The sequence below is a fragment of the Schistocerca piceifrons genome, chromosome X, assembly GCF_021461385.2.
Source record: "Schistocerca piceifrons isolate TAMUIC-IGC-003096 chromosome X, iqSchPice1.1, whole genome shotgun sequence".
Classification (NCBI taxonomy): domain Eukaryota; kingdom Metazoa; phylum Arthropoda; class Insecta; order Orthoptera; family Acrididae; genus Schistocerca; species Schistocerca piceifrons.
The window spans coordinates 368,414,118-368,436,731 of NC_060149.1; the positions used below are offsets into that span (position 1 = coordinate 368,414,118).

The window sequence follows — 22,614 nt, forward strand, 5'->3', positions numbered from 1 at the left end:
TTTCTGGCCATGAAGGGTAACAAAATGAGGCATAGAATATCATCGACTGCCACTGCGCTGTAAGGGTGTAGCAGATGACGAACAAAGGGATCCTGATATGAAAAGAAATGGCACCCCAGACTATCGCTCCTGGTTGTCAGGCCATATGGTAGGTGACAGTCAGTTTGGTATCTCACCACTGTCCTGACATGTCTTGGCTGGTCATTAGGGCTCAGTTCAAAGCGGAACTCATCAGTGAAGGCAATTCTGCTCCAGTCAATGAGATTCGAGCCCAAAGATGCAGCTGGAGATGCCCTGGGTAGCCGTGGAATGCTAACCTGACTGTCGCCCACCACACGACCCTCCAGCCAGGAGTGATGGTCTAGGGTGCCATCTGTTTTCATAGTAGGACCACTTTGCTCATCACCCATGGCACCCTTACAGCACAGCGATATATCGATGATATTCTACACCTCATTTTGTTGCCTTCATCCTAGGCTTGCATTTCAGCAAGCTAATGCCCGCCCACACATGGCGATAGTTTCTACTGCTTGTCTTTGTGCTTACCAAACTGTACCTTGGCGATCTAGGTTGCTGGAAAGCTCTCCAGTTGAGAACATGTGAAGCATTATGGGCATGGCCCATCAACCATCTTGTGATTTTGACAATCAAACACACCAGTTGCACAGCATTTGACACAATATTCCTCAGGGGGGACATCCAGCAACCCTTATCGATCAGTTCTAAACCGAATAACTGCTTGCATATGAGCCAGAGGTGAACCAACACGTTATTGACTTGCTCAGTTTGTGAAGCTCTTTCTGTTGAATTAATCATCCATTTTTTCTGAAACAATTGTTTGTCTGTACATGCACATACATCTACAGATTTCCATCCCATTGGGAGAATTCCTTCATGTTGCATCATTTGTTAGTGTATGTAAGAGGTACATGGTGTGTGATGAGATGTTTCCATTTCTGTGCTTGTGAATTTTCTCATTCTCATTTTTAAATAACTTTGGATACATTCATTTCATGCCACTAGCCATTAGTTTTTCATTATATCAGTTTCTTAATTCATATCCCCATGTCATGTAAAAAAATTTGAACATGAAACACTCCAATCGGCAGACATCAGGTGCAACTGCTAAATCCTACTGCAAACACACAAAATGTTGTCTCCCTCTTCCCACCCCACCCAGAAAGCAAGACTGTGAATGCAATCACAAAAACTCTTTGAAACAAAAGTTGTGATCAAAATCATATTATTGTAAAGTATGTTGAACCATTGCATGAGAACTCTCATTTTGAGGGCGAGAGATAGATATTGTTACACCTCCTTACTGGAACAAAAATGTGTGTCTTGTAAAGTCGAGCTTACAGTTATTTATCTGTATGTATACATATACACTTCATAATCTAAAACTGTATGATAATTAGAACACAGATGTTGACTTAAAATAATTGACTGACATCATGTCTAGTTTAAACACTAAGTTATGTGCTATTTGAAAGTCTGCTGGCTGTTTCACTCGTTGGCTTGTTGTGTAAATCTGAATTTATGTAACTTGGTCATCAAAGAACTAACATCAATGATGCAGCGAACCTTCCTAATCAGTCCCATTAAACATTTGCGAATCATTGAAAGTGGATACCACGTCCAGTTTACTGCTGGCAGCCTTGGCAGCCTGTTTTGATTGAATTCCTTGTGTATTACCTGTATGCTTAAATATTTGTTTCAGCCCCAGCATCAATGACATCACCATCTATGAATTCAACGCAGAATGGCGATCCTCAAATCATAAAAGCCCAACAATCAAAAATTGAAAGTATAAAGAACTGGAGTATTTCAACATACAAATGTACAAAGCAGCTTATGTTTGAAAAATTGGGAAAAACTTCAAGAACTGTGGATAAAGGTGAGAATTTCAATAAATGTAAAGTCAGTTTGAATATTTTCAATAATAAAATGACCGAATTCTTGTATCCCATAGTTGAGTTAAGCTTCTGGTCTGAGAGCCACTAAGCTGTTTGTAATGGAATAAAATAATAGTTATGATTAAACCTCAAATGTGTAATGCAGTTATCATGTAGATGGTTACAGTATCGTAGTACTACTCCATGGCTTTTATATAAAATATCAAGTACATGGAGATCGGTAGATTTAATTATTTCTTCAATTTTTTGACAATTTGATGCAGCTTTCCAAGTGGTTTACTCATTCATATACATGTTTTTTATTTCTGTTAACAGTGCCATTACCAATTTTGAATACTCTAAATCCACAAATATACATTGTTCATATGAAAAGTTGTTTTGTTTCTGAATTCATATTGGCATATGTGCTTCATAGTTTACTTGAGTGCTTTTCTAATGTGGGTTTAGCAACTTTTATCTTTTCAAATTTGTTTTTAATCATCATCACTGTAATGTGTATTATTTCAGTGTTTTGCAGTGCTCGAGCAGTTAGCAAAAAATATATACTTGAATGATATTACCCTTACAATTAAGCAAATAATCAGTGTCTCACATCTCTCACTCCTAAGCACTGGTATTATCTGGCTGCTAATAATTATGATGCTTCACAAGTATTATGTCGGTTATGATTTATGGTTAAATACTGGATGATGCTGAACTCTGATGACTGAATCTAACCTGAGAATTGTACATAACATGAAGTTATATAGTTTGCAGTTATATTTAATAATCAACAGAGTGAGTCCTGTAAAATTGAATGGATTATTTTTCTGTTAGCTGTTTATTCTCTTTCATAATCTTGAAATTTTTTGGATAATATTGTGATTGAAAATGTTTGATGAAATAACTGAGAACTATATGGCATGAGAAAAGTTAATTTGTGTAAAATAACTTTTGTTTTATTGCTAGTATCCTCCTTTGACATAAGTCTTCAATAAAAATTAGTTAGAAAGAGTTTAGCGTTGTTTTTCACATGTGTAGTAGATATGGAACCAATTAATGATGTCATTGTTTCATTGTTTCTAAGTTAATATGTTTGCATTTTGGTGCTGTAGTTTATGAATAGTATCATAATGACCACTTCATAATTGTTTTCTGCATTTACTGGTGGTTCAGCTTTGTTGTAGGTATCTTTTTCTGGACAGTACATAGTGAAGTGGCACAGCTGTAAGACACTGGCCTCACATTCAGCGCTAACTGGTTTCAAATCTCTGCCAGGTCTTTCAGATTTACATTTAAGTCAAATTTCGAAAAGGACAGCCAATTTTCTTCTCCCTCTTGTCTACATTGAACTTAGGCACAATTGTAATAACTTGATCATGACTGTGGCATTAATCTCTGATGTTTCTTATTGATTTTTGACTTCATTTTGATAATGTTAAAGTTTGATTTCAAAAGAAATACAGTCTTGGTTGCAGGGAAACAATACTTTTATCGACATGTTTTGCCCTTCTGGGGCATTATCAGAAGATCTGCAAGGAAAAGAAAATAGTATTCATCAGGGTATGGTCCTGTCCTGCAGAGCTTTACTGGAAGTTTAAAAGATTTACTAAAGACCGTACTTTAATATACAACAAAATTTGTTTTTGTCACATCTGTGGGGACCATCACTTCCAACATACTATGAGAAATTGATACAGCTACCTATACTTACTTCCAAACTTTACTTTTAAAAAAGGAAATTTAAATCTGAATTTAAGTAATAAACATTTATCAAAATTGGTTATGCATGCTTCTTAAAGTACATGTCTGGTGCTAACTATTTGTAGTTAAAACAGGGTGCTATTCAGATGAACATTTTAAAAACTGATAGCACAGAGTCGTAGTAAGTTTGGTTTCTGGTAATCAGCTGGTCATTAAGGACTAACTCTTCATCTATATGCGAGTTCTTTACTATCTCAATTTCCTTAAGGTGGTTTCTCTTTTTGCCTGTTGGAACTTGGTGCAAGATTTGAAGATGATGTAACACAGGTCGTTGGTGCCCGCTTTTTTTAAATGTTCTGCAAATGCAGAACATTTCTTCACCTCCCCATTCATAGTAAGGAAACTAGATTTAAGGGTTCTACCTGTCAGCCCTGAGTAGTCCTTTGGGCATTCATAATATCCCAGTTTATACATGCCTGAGGCAGCATATTTATTGCATTACAGCTGTTCATTGTGTATGTAGTGGTGTTGGATTTTACCCTGGGCTGTGAATGTTATTCTGCCATCATAATTTTTGAAGAGTTTCTGAAATTGATATGAGATGTTCCCCAGAAAAGGAAGAACAATGAACTTCATCTTTGGTGCTGTAGGGTTCACTACTACTTTCTTATTTATTATTGCTATTTGGTCTTTAAACAGCTTACCTACTAATTTAAGGTTATAGCCATTATTTTTAGCCACATGATTCACGTTACTTAGCTCGTGGTTGATAGCTGCTGGGCCTAGTGTATGTCACACAGACAGTCGATCATTGATTTGAAAAACTCAACTTATGTTGCTAGGGGAGGCATGCATCACCTGTGGTAGGTTTATGCTAAATGTAAAATACAATACAATTATCTGTAAGCTGGATTTCTAAATCCATGTAGTTGTGGTCCCTGCCTGGACTAATAATCTAGTGAGTGAAGTTCATTTTTGGGTGTAGAGCATTAAATTCATCTCTCAGTAGGGGAATGCTTTCATTAGAGCCTTCAGAAACAATTATTACATTGAAACTTCCTGGCAGATTAAAACTGTGTGCCGGACCGAGACTCGAACTCGGGACCTTTGCCTTTCGCAGGCAGTCCGACACACAGTTTTAATCTGCCTGGAAGTTTCATATCAGCGCACAATCCGCTGCAGAGTGAAAATCTCATTCTGGAAATTATTACATTGTCAGCAGAATGACAGTAGAACAGAATTTATTTACTAAGACCAGGGCTTTCACTAAAATATTTACATTTAAAAGGCAAGGCAACCGGTATGACAACTACCCATCAATAATACATCCTCCAATTTATACATGTGATTATTAAAAGAGTAATCATTGTACATCATTACTACCCTAAGCAGTGAAATCAATTCTGGAACCTCATCGGTTTTGAGTCGACCGTGATTAAAAAGATTTTTTTGTGTAACAGTTATCGTATCCTCTACATGAAGCCTCTTTATGTCGAACACCTTGGTGGTAACACCCTGTCTTTCAATTTCTCAACCAAATCATTTCTGTTGGAGATATAAAAATTGTGTTCATGAATTAACGTTTTATGTATTAATTGCAACAGAAATATGGAGGAAGATTTACCAGGATTGCATATCCCGTTCACTATAGGATGTATAGAGGGGTCTTGCTTGTGTGTCTTAATTTGCACATGAAGAGCAGGTGCTTTTAGAGTCATTGCTTTCATTCTGTGTTGATTATCTGGGCTAATTATGTTATTGCAGCCTACAAGGCATGTTTTATGCTTCTTCACATAATTGTATGGTGGATCATACTATATTTGTTTGATGTTATTTGCTCCAAAAAACCTTATCGTCTTAGCAATAATTCTTATATATAATGACCACAGTATTACCGTTATCCGTTCGGACTATCATCACTTCACCAGACTTAAGCTTTTTGTTGATAGAACTCATTATTGCATAGTCTTTATTTTTGGACTTAGTTTGGAAGGCTTTCTCTATCAGATTGGTAGCTTTAATGCTATTCTGAGTTTTTCAGTCTTCTTATAGACTGCACTGTCCAAGGCTATTTTTAAGTCAACTACTGACTCTGTGGCTACCCTGTCATTTAATAGTGGCTGAATATTGTGGTTGGTTGGTTTTTTGGGGAAGGAGACCAGACAGCAAGGTCATCGGTCTCATCGGATTAGGGAAGGACGGGGAAGGAAGTCGGCCGTGCCCTTTGATAGGAACCATCCCGGCATTTGCCTGGAGCGATTTAGGGAAATCATGGAAAACCTAAATCAGGATGGCCGGACGCGGGATTGAACAGTCGTCCTCCCGAACGCCTGAATATTGTGATTAATTCCGTTGCTCAATAGTTCTTTCTGCCGCACATTAAATTTGATGTTTATTAAATTTACTTTGTGTTCAGCGAATGGAAGTACTTCATTCTTATTGCGTGTATGACTGTGGGCTGACTGGCAGTAAACTTTCTGAGCTTTCAAATTTTCTGGCAGTGTCCTTGTGTAATCAGCTGACTACTTACCCAAATTGTAACATTTAGAACCCTCAGCATTTCATCTAACTCACTGTCATTAAATAGCTTTGCTATGCCCATATAGGCAACTAAAGCAAAAACTGTAAGCAGATCGTTTTCTTTATAGAGGCATCTGATTTTGTTGTTGGTAAGTATTCTAGCACATTTTTGCATGGATCTGTTAAGATATTGGTTCATAGGTATTTGTGAATATAAATAGGAATGTGATTCTTCAATTTCTCCAGGCATATTTTAAGACAGAAATAAATCTGTTTGTTAAATCTTATGCTTAAAACCCACAGTTTGATTGTAATCAGTTTACTAGTAACGTTATTATAGGTAAACACTCTTAATTTGATTATGTGGCAGTGTACTCTAGTGTGTAATCCATGTTAATACATGTGGCAGCCGTTTCACCGACAAATTAGGGCAGCACTGCCTGTGCTAAATAGCAGATACATAAAGTACTATATGCACATTAATTAATTACTTCTTTTTTTTTTTTAAGTAAAGTTTTCAAGTGAGTACAGGTAACTGTATCAATTTCTTGCAGTATGTTAGAAGTAATGGTAAGGAGGCGAATAATGCGCACCAGATAGGAGAACATTACCTAGCCAACTAACAAGTGAACAGCATGTGTTATGCATGAAAACTTGTAGGTATGATTGAAATGAGTTATTGCTTAATGTACAGATTATGTTACATGGTTTCACAACCTGTAAGTGTGGTCCCATGCCAGCTCTGCTTTTTCAATTAACTCTGATGTGTTTAAGGTAAGGTTTGCCGCGAGTATAAATCTTTTCATGGTTTTCTTTGACACCTTAGTTCTCAATAGCTGAATTGTACCATTCTTTGCCCAGCAGGTACAAACAATGGTCCCCATAGATGTGATGAATACAGATTTTTGCAGTATATGGAAGTAAGGTCCTTAGTAAATCATTCTAATTTCCAGTAAAGCTCTGCAGGACAGGACCATACCCTGAGGAATGCTATTTTCTTTTTCTTACAGGTTTTCTGATGATGTCCCACAAGGGCGAAACCCATCAGTAAAAGTATTGTTCCCTCTGCAACCAAGATTATTTTACTTTCGTAATACTACCCATGGGTGCTGTACCTGATACGCCCAGTCTGAAAATGCATCTTCCCCCCCCCCCCCTCCCTCCCCCCCTCCACACACACACACACACACACACACACACACACACACACACACACACACACACACACCACTAGCGCAATTGTTCACATTACTAATTTCAAATAATAAAAGTTATCGGCTTTTTTTTCCTTTTTGTACAGAATTGGAGGCTCAGATTGAACAGCTGCGAGACACTCAACGGAAGTATTCAAACATCTTGAGACTGTCTCGAGCCCTTGCCAGTCATTTCTATCATGTTGTACAAACTCAGGTAAGAAAACCCATCATTAGTTACTCACAATTTAAAATACGATAACCTCATACTCTATCCCATTTGTCATATCTCAAAAGTGAATGTGTCTGCTATAAGTTTCAGGTTGAGAGGTTTTGTTTTTATTCATCTATATTGATTGCAGTTTCATTTGTTAAATTCTTTTTGTTGCAAGTAAAAAGACAGATTGGAATGGAAAGGTAGCTCAGGTAATAACAGGACCACATTCTGTGAAGGGGGAACCACATACAGCCGGCCGGAGTGGCCGAGCGGTTCTAGGCGCTACAGTCTGAAACCGCGCGACCGCTACGGTCGCAGGTTCGAATCCTGCCTCAGGCATGGATGTGTGTGGTGTCCTTAGGTTAGTTAGGTTTAAGTAGTTCTAAGTTCTAGGGGACTTACGACCTCAGCAGTTGAGTCCCATAGTGCTCAGAGCTATTTGAACCATTTTGAACCACATACAAGACACTTGAGTAATTATTGTGTACTGCTCCAGCATTTGAAATCTTTTCCAAGGCTTGATGGCAGACATTGAACAAATCCACAACCCAACTACTTGGTTCATAACAGGTCAGTATAGACCATGTAAAAGTGTAACAGCAATCCTCAGGGAACTTACATGGGAATCTTAAGAAGGATGGGACTATGTTCTCGAAAAATGCTGTTTGGTAAAGTTTGAGAATCAGTACTGGAAAGAAGACTGTAGGACAGTTCTTGTACCTCCATTGTGTATCTTGCATAGGGATTGTGAGAATATGAGAGTAAGGTGCGCACCAAGGTGTATAGATCTTTTTTCCCCTTGACTCCATATGCAGTTGAAGTAGGATAGAAAATGACGAATACTGATATGAAATTTCTTGTCATGCACTGTATTGTAGCATGTGGAGTTACACTTAACAGATGAAGCCAATGATTATAAATAGGTTATTTTTCAGTAATAGATGGCAAGATATGAGCCTGAGTCAGAATATAGCCTTGATTTAGCTGTAAAAATCAGCATCTTGAAGTGGAAAGTTTAAGTTCACTTTTACATAAAAGATATGGGTAGTCTTCCATTGTAGGTTCCAGGAAGTGTGATGTGATGGTAAATTCAATATTGGCAACTGTAGCAATATTGCAACTCCACTTTGAGGAGTACATGAGGCAGGAGAGACATAGTGCAATTGACTTTAGTTTTAAGTGTGAGCAATTAGCAGACATACATCTGAGGATGAAGACTAAATACAGGGTTTCCTGTTTGTCACCTCAGTATGAGTATGAATCACTCTCATTGCTCAAAATTTTTATGTTAACATCCATTGATACATTGTTCTCTATATGCCTATACACTGCTGCTGCTGCTGCTGCTACTACTACTACTACTACTACTACTACTATGACTACAAAATTTTGCTTCATTAAATTGAGTGATAAGTGAGAGGCTAATCAGGTAACATATAGTGAAATTGATACAGAATTGAAAATTAGTCATGTGTCTATGGACTTTGTCTTTAATGATTTGCTAGATGGCCATAAAGTTTCTACGTGGCAGAGACCAAAACATCTTACCTCTCAGTTAACGGGATGTCATATGGATGCCTTTGAAATTTAGCTGCAAGTTTTGGAGACTGCAGGACTTCGTTTCTTTAAATGTATTGGTGCTGTTGATGGCTATTGGGCACACTACATTAACCAGCACCCAAACAAACAAATAAGGAGCTAAACGTTTGTCTTTGGTAAACCCCAAGAAACCCTGTAAACTGTTGATTGTGCCCTTTTGCCACTGCACGGATGTAGTCCTGCACCATTGTATGCCTAGAGAACATACAGTAAAAAGTGAATCATATTGTGATTTACTGATGGCAACTTCAAACATGCAATCAGGTCAAAACATTTCAGTTTGCTGGACACAGCTATATAATTACGTCTCTCCTAAAAGTCTTCTGGTACATTTTCTCTGGTGCTTCGGCAGATATTTGCAATTTTGTTTTTGCAGTGTGTAATAGGAGTCAGCCCAAACAAATACTGCTCATCACATCTTTCATCCAAAACCCTGCATCGATGGAAAGCGTCGGTTTGTTTCCCCATTACAAACAAAATGATCTTTAAAGTGGAATTTTATTTGTCCATTTGACAGAGCGGTCCCCAATTAGTCTGATGCAATACTCTTTTTACCAGTGTATGTTAACAGGAACAGTAAAATATAAGGAATAATGAGTACTCCAGCAGTGACATACCACCTTCGCCTGCGCAGAATGCTAAATCGTGCAAAAGTGCAATAGTGCTGATTATTCTTTGTGTTTCACTGTTCCTGTTAATACATATCAGTGAAATGAATATCGCAATAGATTAATCTGGTAGTGCTCTATTGAACTGGCATATAAATTTCCAATTTCAAAATTGTTTTGTTTGAAACAGGAAACAAACTACTATATTGTGTCAATGCTGGCTTTCGTAAGAAAGAGGTGATGAGGAAAATTGTTTGGGATGACACCAGCTACATATTGCAAGAACCAAATTGCAAATATCCCCCTGAAATACCAGAGAAAATGTACGTGACAACTCTTAGGAAAGACACGCTGTATATATTTTTTCCTCTCATGTGGCACTGAGATATCAGTAAAATAGTAAGAGACTTGGGTCGACGGCATTAGAGGCAGTGGTGAATACATTTATCAAATTTGTCATAAATATTTCATGAAGAAAGCATTTATTCAATTTATATTGTGACTCTGATTCATATTTTCTTATATGGAATTGACATAAGAGAGATTCAATCTTAAACATCACGCGTGACATTCTCCCACCTAAAGTATCTCAGCTCTTGTTGATAAACACCTCCAACCAGTTTCACACAGATGTGCTTTCCATATGGATGACATGAACCATTTCCTTTTTCAACCATCAACTATCCCCACGCTCTTACCACCCGGATTGCTACTCGTCATTGTTTGCACCACCTTCCTACACACATCATCTCCCACGCCCTTGGTCTGGCCACTGTCAAACACTACCTCCCAGCGCTACCTTCTGACTCTAAAACCACCATCTTAATCTTTATACGTCTAAACTACCTTTATCCACACACATAACTATTTGTTCATTGTGGGGAAGATATACAAACAAACCAGCAGCACGGCCTTGAACACCTACATGGCACCCATCTGTGCCAATCAGTTTATGGGCCATTTAGAGGAAACCTTCCTAGTCTCCCAAAAACCTTGTCTGTTTCAGGGTCATTGGCAATATCTTCACAATTTGGACATGTAATCATTCCACCACAGCTCCAACACCTACTTTCCCATGTGTATCTACCTCAGTGCAGTGCACAACTTTCCTGGACATTGAACTCCCCCTCTGATGGATTTAATCAAACCTCCATTTTTGTAAAGCAAACACTACAACATTGCAGTTTTAGGTTTAGGATGTTTGAACTATGGTTTTGGGGTAAAGTTGGGGATGAACAACCTCGTTTGACACTGCCAAAACTGGCAAGCATTTGCTCAGTAGCCAGCACTGACTGATAAGCGTACTCCACTTTGCTTTGTGTTGTGTGTTGCTCATTGTTTTCTTTTCTACTTTTGAAATGAATGAATGAATGACTAATGCTGGTCCTCCACTGAGTTCAAGTAGGGCTCCCATGACACCAGAAGGGATCAGGAAGCCCAATGACTATGTTTTTGCGGAAACACAAATCTTGGATGTAGACTGCCAACCCTGCGAGAAGGAGATGGGGGTTTAATGCCAGATCTAAAAAACACTTGAGATGTTCATATCGCCACTATAGTGGGTCCTAGCAAGACTAGATTTATTTCTGGAGGAGACCGATCAGGTACTACAACATACATAAAATATTAGATTATTTCATTAAAACTTGAACAAGATAGAATACTTAACTTGGAAACAGCCAGTGTCCACAAGAATGTCACTTATGTATTTGTTACTGCCACTGTACTGTATAACTTATCACTTGACCCCATATGGAATGATAATCTCATCTCAGTGCACGATTTACTATAAACTTCGACACAGTTGTGACTTGTAATACAACTAGTGCTGCTGAATCTGAAGTAAGATGATGCAGTTGTAAATGCTGACTGCAGAATTGCAAAGTGGGCTGAGTGGCATTGTAGTGGCATTGTACTCTGATGTAGGTCACTCTTCAGGCAGTGGCGGTGTATGGAACATCTTGAAGGCAATGTTACATCAGGGAGTGACTGTCCTTACTTGTGGTTCCGCCATGAGACGTTCCAATTTTGTCATGGACCTCGTTCTTCAGACAACACCACACGAGACATGTTTTCCACACTGTTCCTCACCCCTCAGGCAGTTGTACATTCTTGTTTGTTTACTCTCCCAACTGACTGCCATGTTAAATGTTTGTTTTATACCAAGACCACTAACCAGTAACAGTACCTGCATTTTGATAGCTGCCATCCCTTCCCATCCGGAAAGTTACTCCCTTGTACTCTGACTAACTGTAGACAGTGCATCTGCAGTGATGAGAAGTTCCTCCCCAGTATGCTGAAAGTCTTGCTAAGGTCTTCACAGACAGGTCTGCAGCCAGACTTTCCACACCATATCCACCACATGCCCTTATTCTCCTATAACCCCAGCAACCAGTCCACAAAGAAACACTCCTCCTACACCCCCCAAAAAAATCATCCCATTATCACCCCAGACTGAAACAAGTGAACCATATCCTTCACCAGGGCATCTGTTTATCATCATATCCTGAAATGAAGAACGTCCTATCCACAGTCCTTGCCACACTTCTGAAGCGGTATTCTTATGCCCAATCTACAAAATATCCTAGTCCATATTTTATTAGTTGTGTGTACCATAGTTAGATATGCTATCGATATTCCTATATTCAATAAGTACCATATGTCACAGTATGTGCTGCTCAAGCTCTCTCCGGACTTGGAAACAGCCTCCTGTTACGGTTCTAAAATGTAAAGGATCCAATTATGACTGTTTGTCACAATCTTCAAAATAATAGGTGCACCTAAATTACAGAACAGGATTCCTGTGGAGTGGTAACATTTGAGCATCTGTACACTGTTAATGCGCTGAAGGAAGGTGGTCTTTGGGACTCTAGGTAGGGTACAGCATATTCACACAGAGTTGATTTTGGCACAAAAGGGGCAGAATGGAGACACATCTAATTTCCACCAGGGGTGGGTCTTTGGAATATGGCTATTTTGATTAATCGTACATAATCACTGTGTTAGTAATATTGAGAACAAATGTGTCCAAGGTGACTGTGGCATACAAAACTAATAACAGACATCAGTAAAGAGTAATAACAACTGAAAACAAATTCTCGGCAGTTCGGATTGTTAAACAGTGATTAACATTGCCACAGAAAACCATATGTGATGAGGCCCAAATTATATCACAGTATAGTTAACATACTGAACAACCAACTTATGAAATCACTACATCATATGCACAGCACAGAGTATATATTCAGAACTTTCTGGAAGTCTATTGATCAAACCCATAACAGTATCAGCTACTATGATAAACTGACGAATAAGTCAAAATGTCTGACTAGTGCCCTCATTCTGCTCATCTGTGGTATTATTATTGGAGGTAACGTGCAAATTAGAGGTCAGCCAGATTAAATTTAGCAGGCCGTTATTTGACTGACACTGACTGATGCACTCTGGGTGGCTATTCTCAGTACTGTCATACAAGGCTATGAAAAAATGAAGGAGGCACTCATTTGCAAAGAATAGTGAACAGGCTTCCACACTGTCTGTTGTGGTATATTTTACATGTCACATAATGTGACCACCACCTGTGTTCAATGTCAAAATGCAATAACCACTCATAGTGCAGTGCGTATGAAGCATGTCAGCGGGATGCAGAAAACAGTGCAGTTGTTGTTGTAACACGGAAACAATGATTTATATGATGTCCAAAATAGCATGATAATTGGCTTTCGGGTCAAGGAGGGTGGTAGCATTCCCAAAACGGCTATGCTCGTAAACTGTTCGTGTGCCCCCTATGGCTAAAGTATACTGTCTTATTATAAAATGGCACTACCCAGAATCAGTGCTGAGGCAACTGTGGTGCACCACAGGCCATACATGATATGGTTAGATGATGGCTGCAGAAATGTGTTTTGGGTGAATAGACGAGCAACTGTAAAGCAACTGACTGCCCAGATGAACCAAGATGCTACCAACAGTGTCTCTTCAGTGTTTCTACATATCAGCCTCTGCAGCAGATGCTTGATTCTGCACCCATGCTGACTGCTGTTCATCAGTGACAAAGGCTGGAATTTGCATGGGAGTGGTGACAGGTAGCCATTTCAGATGAGTCACACTTTGTGCTCCATCGAACAGAAAGCAAATACCCTGCAACATTCATCAGAAGGGTCCAGGCTACAGGAGGGAGCATTATGGTCTGGAAAATGTTTTTGTGGCATTCCCTGGGTGATATTGTCATTGTAAAAGTCACAGTTGATCAACACAAGTATGTACTTTTGTTTTTTCCTGGCACAATGGCATCTACCAGCAGGACAATGCAACATGTCACAGCTCACAGTGTACGCGCGTGGTTGGAAGAGCACCAGGATTAATTTACTACACACTGCTGGCCACCAAATTTCCTGGATGTAAATGCAATTGAGAATCTGTGGGACCATCTCAATTCATTTGTTTGTGCCATGGATCCTCAACCAAGAAACCAACCAACAGCTGATCATGGCATGGTGTAGGCATGGCTCCACATTCCTGTCTGTACCTTCCAGAACCTCATTGACTCCCTTCCTGCTTTTTTTGCAGTGGTCCTCACAGGAAAAGGTGGTTATTCAGGATTTTATTTGAACTTACTAGAAATATGTAACTGTTTCCATATAAGTATTTTGTTGAAATAAATTCTTTATTCACACCATTTTCTACTTGAGGTATTGTAAAGCACACAGATGAGTTTGGACACATCTCCATAATAGGTACACAAAAAAATTACATACCATGCTAGTTTAACATGGTATGACCATAAGTTGACACTTTCTCAGATATATCTGTGTGAACCAATCTGAGTAGACTTATTGTTTTGAGGTTATGCCAATCCGTGGCTATGCAATGTAAACTTGCATGGCTTGTGATTTCTAGTGTTTACTAGTTGTAAGGAAGTGTCCACTTCCTTCTACTCTGCTTGTCAATAATCTAAAGTAAAAACTGGCCAACAGTATTGAATAGATAGAGTCTGTCTTTCCACCAAAAAGCCTTTGTGGAAGTAGTTATGTCCTGCTTTGAATTTATTTAGACTGTGATGCTCAACAAGATGTAGTAAATTTCTCTTAACTCTTATTGTGCTTTGGAATTCTGTTGCCACTACCACCAAGGATTGCACTGTTGAGAGGATTAATTCTTCCAACAACACTGAACGCATACTTCAGCACAGTTGTAGGTTTTTCGTGACTGGTCTCTCATTATGCTTTTGCCCCCATTATGCTTTTGCCTTTTATTTTTTGGGAGAGTCTGATCATTTGCAATACACTAACAATTTTCTGATATAGCTACAGATATCTGGCTGAACAGTTGTCCAAAACCAGCACTCAGCAAGGTAAACTGAGTGGTGTTCAGCCAAACGGCTGTTAGGGCATGGCATCTAGAGTAAGTGGACTGTACTTTTAAACTACCATAATCCACCACGTTAACAATTCATACATACCAGATTCATCAGGTCAGACAGGATTAGTAACATTTTCCATTGCCATTTGTACACCAGACATGAATTACTTGAGGGAGATCATTTTGCCCATTCACACGATACTAGAAAGAAAGAAAATTTTTTGCTCCTCACCCACCGCCTCAGACTAGATGCCCAGGGACCTCAGTACATGAGAATAAAAATTTGTAATAAATTAAAAGGGAACAAGTTAATGTGGATGAATTTAGGTCCACTTAAAAGAAAGCTATATGAGGCACTGACACGGAAATGTTATTACAAAGTGGATGAATTAATTCAGGACAAATTGGAAATTTGTGACAGATACAATGTGTCACATATTTCAAGAAATATCATTATATGGTTATTATTTATTAGTCTAAAAATCATTGTAACTGTATTATAAATTTTTGACATGTCTCCGGTACGCAAACCAAAGTGGATTGCAAATGTGCATCATAGGATGAATAAAACACAATTCCACATTCATAAGCATATGTGCACCACTGCAAAAATTAAGATATAGACTAAGTACTCAGTGCCTTTCAGTATATCAGGCAGTAATCACAAAATACCACTACATTGGTAGAGGAGGAGGAGGAGGAGGAGGAGGAGGAGGAGGGGGGGGGAGGGAGGGAGAGAGAGAGAGAGAGAGAGAGAGAGAGAGAGAGAGAGAGAGAGAGAGAGAGAGAGAGAGAGAGAGAGATTGGGGGGGGGGGGGGGGGAGGGAGTTGTCACGACAGCTGTAGTTGCTGAACTCAGTAAACTTACAGTTGTGTACTTAGTGCCTAGTTACTTTTGTAAAATAAAATTTGAAATGGAGAGAGTGGGGGGGGGGGGGGGTATCCATACAGGTATGTTGCAAGTACAGTGGCAGTGAATAGTGTGAATTTTAGTTTCTTTGTATTTGTAGGATAATTCCATGTAATATGTAACAGTCACAATTTTTAAGCGATGAATATTGACTGTCACTTGAAGTAAAATGAGTACACTACCTCTCATTCAAGTGTGAGGAAACTAATAAAGCACTAAAAAAAAATATTTCTTTCATATCTTATAATTAGGTATCACAACTTGATGCTGGAGTGTCTATTTATCCAATATTCATCATAGTTAATGTGATACTTGATGTTCAAGTAATCAGAACATAAAATTTGAAGCGTTTGTAGTGAAAATGTGGTCGCTCACTATTTTACTTTTGATTTATTTTAGGCAATATGTCGCTCTGTACTAAATGTATCTAACCTATTGACATTGTTTTTAAAGTTGGAATGAAAGCCACATCTCACTACAGTGTGGAGAAAATAGAAGTAAAAGATGGCACCATGTGCAAGTAGCCTGCAGCCCAGTCAGAAACAGTTTGTGCAAGTAGACACAGATTTCTCAAATTACTTGTAGCCAATTTAGTGTTAAATAATGGAAAAACTGAAACACACATTATAATTAGGGCAAAGCTTCACAAAAGTTTCTTTGCGACTCTTCTCAGTTGTCATTTATTAAATGAATATGATTCATATTACATAATATGTTAGAGTGAACTTTTAGGTCTGGGCCTAATTCAAAACATTTATATAAACTAAATTTTAATGCAGCCTACTTTTTTATTTGAAGTAATAATTACTTTCAGGTTGAAAACATTAATGAAAACTGAACACTGATACAAACACTGATATTCCTGCAGTGCATCCTACAATGACTATTTCTGATGGAAGTGAAGTTGATTTACTAACGCAAAGCCCCAAAAAAGAAAAATAAAGTACTAAAATAAGTTTGCTGCAAAGACAAAGTTGCTTCATTGTCATCTGAAGCAACAAGCAGTGGCAGCTTGTACCTGTGAACAGTAATGGATTTAAAAGCTTATGTGATAAGTTGTGAGCAGAAGGTTTACCACAGATTGTTTCCTTAGCATTTCCTTTCAAATATGTTTTCATTTAGTTGGTTAGATTACTTCAATTTTGTGAGAATGTCCATTTTCAGGTGAAGAATTAAACAGGTAGCATTTTGCATTTAATTTGTTTCAATATGGTGCCAAGTTCAATACGTGACTTCATACAAGTCAAAGGAGCTGCCTTCTGCTTTCCTTTCTGTATACTCTATATTCTGTGACAACATGATGGTCCATCCTATAATGTCTGTATGTAGCATTATGCTTCTGGGTGCAGGGAAAACATTTAGCATCGAGTCTCATGCTATTTTAGGTACAGTGATGGTATTTAGCTGCTGAGTTCCCTGTAAGTGACATAAAGCAAACACAACAAGTATTACTCCAACAGTTGATAGTGATAGTTGTATGACTATATACATTTTTGTAGGGAAACACACAAGCAGAAACAGTGGCCCAGTGCCGCAGTTACCTCAGCATTGCCAGTTAGTGGTGTAGGCAGTGGCTGGAGCATAGGGCATGGAACAAAGACAGACAGCATATTGGAATCACCATGTAGTACTCTCCGTCTCTTTGTCCACAGATGAATCAGTCAGCTGACTTCTTACTCGCACGTTACAATAAGAGGCAAAGAGAATGTCATCAGCATGTTACACTCTTTGAGTCCTGTCATTAGTGTGTAGACTCATAGTTATGTACCATTGCTCTATACACTCAGTCTGCAGCTATGGTACCTTCTTGCCCTTATTTTTTAAACCATGTTAACAGATTAGGTCTACAGTGTTAAAACTATGGATAAAGGCCATAAGAACAATAACTAAAAACAGTGAAATTAACATAAATAATGAACACACTAGTGTCTCTGTTCATTATTGTATAACAAGAACCAGGATTCACTTACAAGTACCAAGAAAAATTAAACAAAATCCTCAATATTTTCTATTATGGAATCAAAATGCACAATACATTGTCCAGGTAAATGAAAGAGATAATCAAAACAAATAAATACAAAGTAGTGGTTGGAAAAAAGAGTTAAGATTTTTAGACATTTTAAGAAGTTGAACGTGTGTCATTCCACAACATACTTTTAAAGCTCAATGTGTGTTGTTGGAATATTGTGTGCCCAAGAACTGTGATGGAAAATGCTAATTATCTTTCATCATTTTGAAGGTATGGTGATAGTTTTTCAGGCAAGTAAATAGGAACACACAGTGAATGTAATTGAGATGTGGTGACTGTTATGGTGCTGATGTCAGCCGGTGGGATTTGTGTGTAATGTTTGCAGTGATTAGTGATGGGTGAATAAACGTGTAACAGCCGTATTAGTACTAGCTAAACCAAAAAGTAATTATACAATTCTGTATTTCTCAACCTTTTATTGTGTTTTATTGTTGTATTAAGCTGACATCCCTAATGTTATTGTAATGTGATATGTGGATAAACAAACAACTAACGAACCAGCTTAGAGGGTTGGCTCTAGTTGCTACTATTGCCAGCCAGGATCAGTCACTTTCTTGCTGCCAGGCATTAGTAGAGAAAAGTGCCTGTAATTTTGGTTCCAACAGTGACAGCGTGTATATTTTTACCATCATGTTAGTCTCTGTAATACCTGCAACATGACACATCATCAGCGTTGAACATGATGCATTAAACCATGTTAAAGAACATCAGAGCAAGGACCAAGGAAATCCTTGGCACTTTTAATTTGGTGTGTGAATGAAGGCGCTTTCCAACTAAGTGAAATCCACAATACTACATCTACATACATACTCTGCAATCCACCATACGGTGCGTGGCTGAGGGTACCTCGTACCACAACTAGCATCTTCTCTCCCTGTTCCACTCCCAAACAGAACGAGGGAAAAATGACTGCCTATATGCCTCTGTATGAGCCCTAATCTCTCTTATCTTATCTTTGTGGTCTTTCCGCAAAATATAAGTTGGCGGCAGTAAAATTGTACTGCAGTCAGCCTCAAATGGTGGTTCTCTAAATTTCCTCAGTAGCGATTCACAAAAAGAATGCCTCCTTTCCTCCAGAGACTCCCACCCGAGTTCCTGAAGCATTTCCGTAACACTCGCATGATGATCAAACCTACCAGTAACAAATCTAGCAGCCCGCCTCTGAATTGCTTCTATGTCCTTCCTCAATCTGACCTGATAGGGATCCCAAACTCTCGAGCAGTACTCAACAATAGGTCGTATTAGTGTTTTATAAGCAATCTCCTTTACAGATGAACCACATCTTCCCAAAATTCTACCAATGAACCGAAGACGACTATCCGCCTTCCCCACAACTGCCATTACATGCTTGTCCCACTTCATATCACTTTGCAATGTTACTTCCAAATATTTAATCGACGTGACTGTCAAGCGCTACACTACTAATGGAGTATTCAAACATTATGGGATTCTTTTTCCTATTATTCTGCATTAATTTACATTTATCTATATTTAGAGTTAGCTGCCATTCTTTACACCAATCACAAATCCTGTCCAAGTCATCTTGTATCCTCCTACAGTCACTCAACGACGACACCATCCCGTACACCACAACATCATCAGCAAACAGCCGCACATTGCTATCGACCCTATCCAAAAGTTCATTTATGTAGGTAGAAAACAACAGCAGACCTACCACACTTCCCTGGGGCACTCCAGAAGATACTGTCACCTCCGATGAACACTCACCATCGAGGATAACGTACTGGGTTCTCTTCCTTAAGAAGTCTTCGAGCCGCTCACATATTTGGGAACCAATCCCATATGCTCGTACCTTAGTTCGGAGTCTGCAGTGGGGCACCGAGTCAAACGCTTTCCAGAATTCAAGGAATATGGCATACGTCTGATACCCTTCATCCATGGTTTGCAAGATATCATGTGCAAAAAGGGCGAGTTGTGTTTCGCAGGAGCGATGCTTTCTAAAGCCGTGCTGATGCATGGACAGCAACGTCTCTGTCTCTAGGAAATTCATTATATTCGAACTGAGAATATGTTCAAGAATCCTGCAACAAACCGATGCAAAGAATATTGGTCTGTAATTTTGAGGATCCGTCCTTCTATCCTTCTTATATACAGGCGTCACCTGCGCTTTTTTCCAGTCGCTCGGGACTTTACGCTGGGCAGGCGATTCGTGATAAATGAAAGGTAAGTAAGGAACCGATGCAGTAGAGTACTATCTGTAAAACTGAATTGGAATCCCATCTGGACCTGGCGATTTATTTATTTTCAACCCATTCAGCTGCTTCACAATCCCAGGGATGTCTATCACTATGTCCACCATACGGGAATCTGTACGAGACTCAAATGGCGGTATGTTTGTACGATCCTCCTGCGTGAAAGACTTCTCAAATGCTAAATTTAAAATTTCAGCTTTCGTTTTGCTGTCGTCCGTTGCCAGCCCAGACTGATCAGTGAGTGACTGGAGGGAAGCCTTCGACCCGCTTATCGATTTTACATAAGACCAGAATTTCCTTGGGTTTTCAGCAAGATCTTTTGCTAAGGTATGACAGTGGTAGTGGTTGTATGCTTTGCGCATTGCTCTTTTTACAGCAGCACAAATCTCTACTAACTTTTGCCTGTCCTCATCTTCCCGATCTTTCTTGTACTGGGAGTGCAACTGTCTTTGTTTCCTGAGCGTTCTCTGAATTGTGCTGTTAAACCACGGTGGGTCTTTTTCATCAGTAACCCACTTTTTTGACGTATACTTGTCCAATGCGTGATTTACAATGTGTTTAAAATTTGCCCATAATTCTTCCACATCCATCGTACCGGAAGTAAATGAAGTCGATTCATTTACTAAGTGGGGTGCTAACAACTGCTTATCTGCTCTTTCTAGTAAGAATACTCTGCTAGCCTTCTTGACCAACTTTTTAACTTTCGTAACCATAGTCGTAATGACAACATCATGATCACTAATCCCTGTCTCAACACTGACACCGTCGATGAGGTCTGGTCTGTTCGTGGCTACCAGATCTAAAATATTTCCGTTATGCGTTGGCTGTCGATTTAGCTGCTCGAGACATTTTTCGGATAATGTGTTGAAAAGTAATTCACACAATGGCTTGTCTGTACCACCTGTAATGAATCCATAGACATCCCAGTCTATACTAGGTAGGTTGAAGTCACCTCCGACTAATATAGCATGGTCCGGGTACTTCTGTGATACATAGTGTAGACTCCCTTTGAATGATTCTAGAACTGTCACGGTGGAACCTGGTGGCCAGTAATAACACCCAACAATTAACTTTGTTTCTCCTAGCCCTGTTAAACGTGTCCAGATAACTTCACAATAACACTCTACTTCGATCTCAGTAGACACAATATTTTTGTCAACTGCAGTGAAGACACCACCTCCTATGGTGTCTAATCTGTCTTTCCGATACACGTTCCAACCCTCACTAAATAGTTCAGAACTTCCTATCTCAGGGTTCAGCCAGGTATCAGTCCCGAGAATAATTTGCGCGCCACACGCTTCCTGGAGGGCAGTAAATTCAGGAACTTTATTCCGAACACTCTGAAAATTTACTGCTAATATCTTGATAGCTGAAGTGTCTTTACACTGAGCGCATCCTGATTTCCCTGTCTGCATGTCAACTGGTGAGTGTTCATCAGGACACCTCGCACTACTGCCTCTAAAAAACCCCCATGTGCGCGCCACAAGTACTCTGCTACCCGAGTAGCCGCTTCTTTTGTGTAGTGCACCCCTGACCTATCTAGGGGCATCCTACGATTCCCCACCCTATAGTGTAAGTCTAGAAATCTGCAGCCAAGACTATCACAGAGTCGACGAAGCCTGTGGTTGAGACCATCCACTCGGCTCCAAACCAAAGGACCCCGATCCACTCTGCTCTGCTTGCACACCGCATGCGAGGCCAGTGGTCTTCACCAAATCTGCCAGCCGCCTCTACGAACTGAGGATCGCCTCAGAACCCAAGCGACAGGCATCATTGGTGCCAACGTGAGCAACTACTTGCAGACGACTGCATTCCGTACGCTCGATAGCCGCAGGCAAGGCCACCTCCACATCTTGGATGAGGCCCCCCGGCAGACAAACCAAGTGCTCGTTGGAATTCTTTCCAGCCCTGTACGCTATTTCCCTAAAGGGCTCCATCACCTGCCTAACGTTGGAGCTCCCAATAACCAGCAAGCCTTTGCTCCCGTGTGCCTGCTCGGGCTCTGCTGAAGGAGCGGCCACCTGCCCACTGACAGGATGAACGGGCAAGGCCAGCCTCCACATTGACCCTCCACCTCGAGCAACGCGAACGCGTTGCAGTCCGCCACTCACCCTGAGGTGAGGGCGGCCCAACGTGCCGAGTACACTAGAAGGTGCCTCGGCGGCTGAGTCAGCGGACGCAGCAAACGACACCTGGAGTGTCTCAAGCAACGCGCCAGACCCTCTGCCGTCGCTGCACCTCGAGGCAGCAGCCTGAAGGCGGCTGACCATGGCCAACAGCATGCTCAGCTGCTCGCAAACCGCGCGCAGTTCCTCCTGCACCTGCACACAGCACGCACACACCCTATCCATCCTACTGCTAATAT

At 39.8% G+C, this 22,614-nt stretch overlaps 1 protein-coding gene across 2 annotated transcripts in view; it reads left to right on the forward strand.

The window, feature by feature from the left end:
• The window catches only part of LOC124722991 (arfaptin-2), a 55,841-nt gene that overhangs the window by 7,231 nt on the left and 25,996 nt on the right, over positions 1-22,614 (forward strand). For both annotated transcript variants that reach the window (XM_047248160.1, XM_047248159.1), the window contains 2 exons: positions 1,721-1,897; positions 7,420-7,529. In XM_047248160.1, the coding sequence (XP_047104116.1) occupies positions 1,721-1,897; positions 7,420-7,529 (287 nt within the window). The remainder of the gene's footprint in view (positions 1-1,720; positions 1,898-7,419; positions 7,530-22,614) is intronic.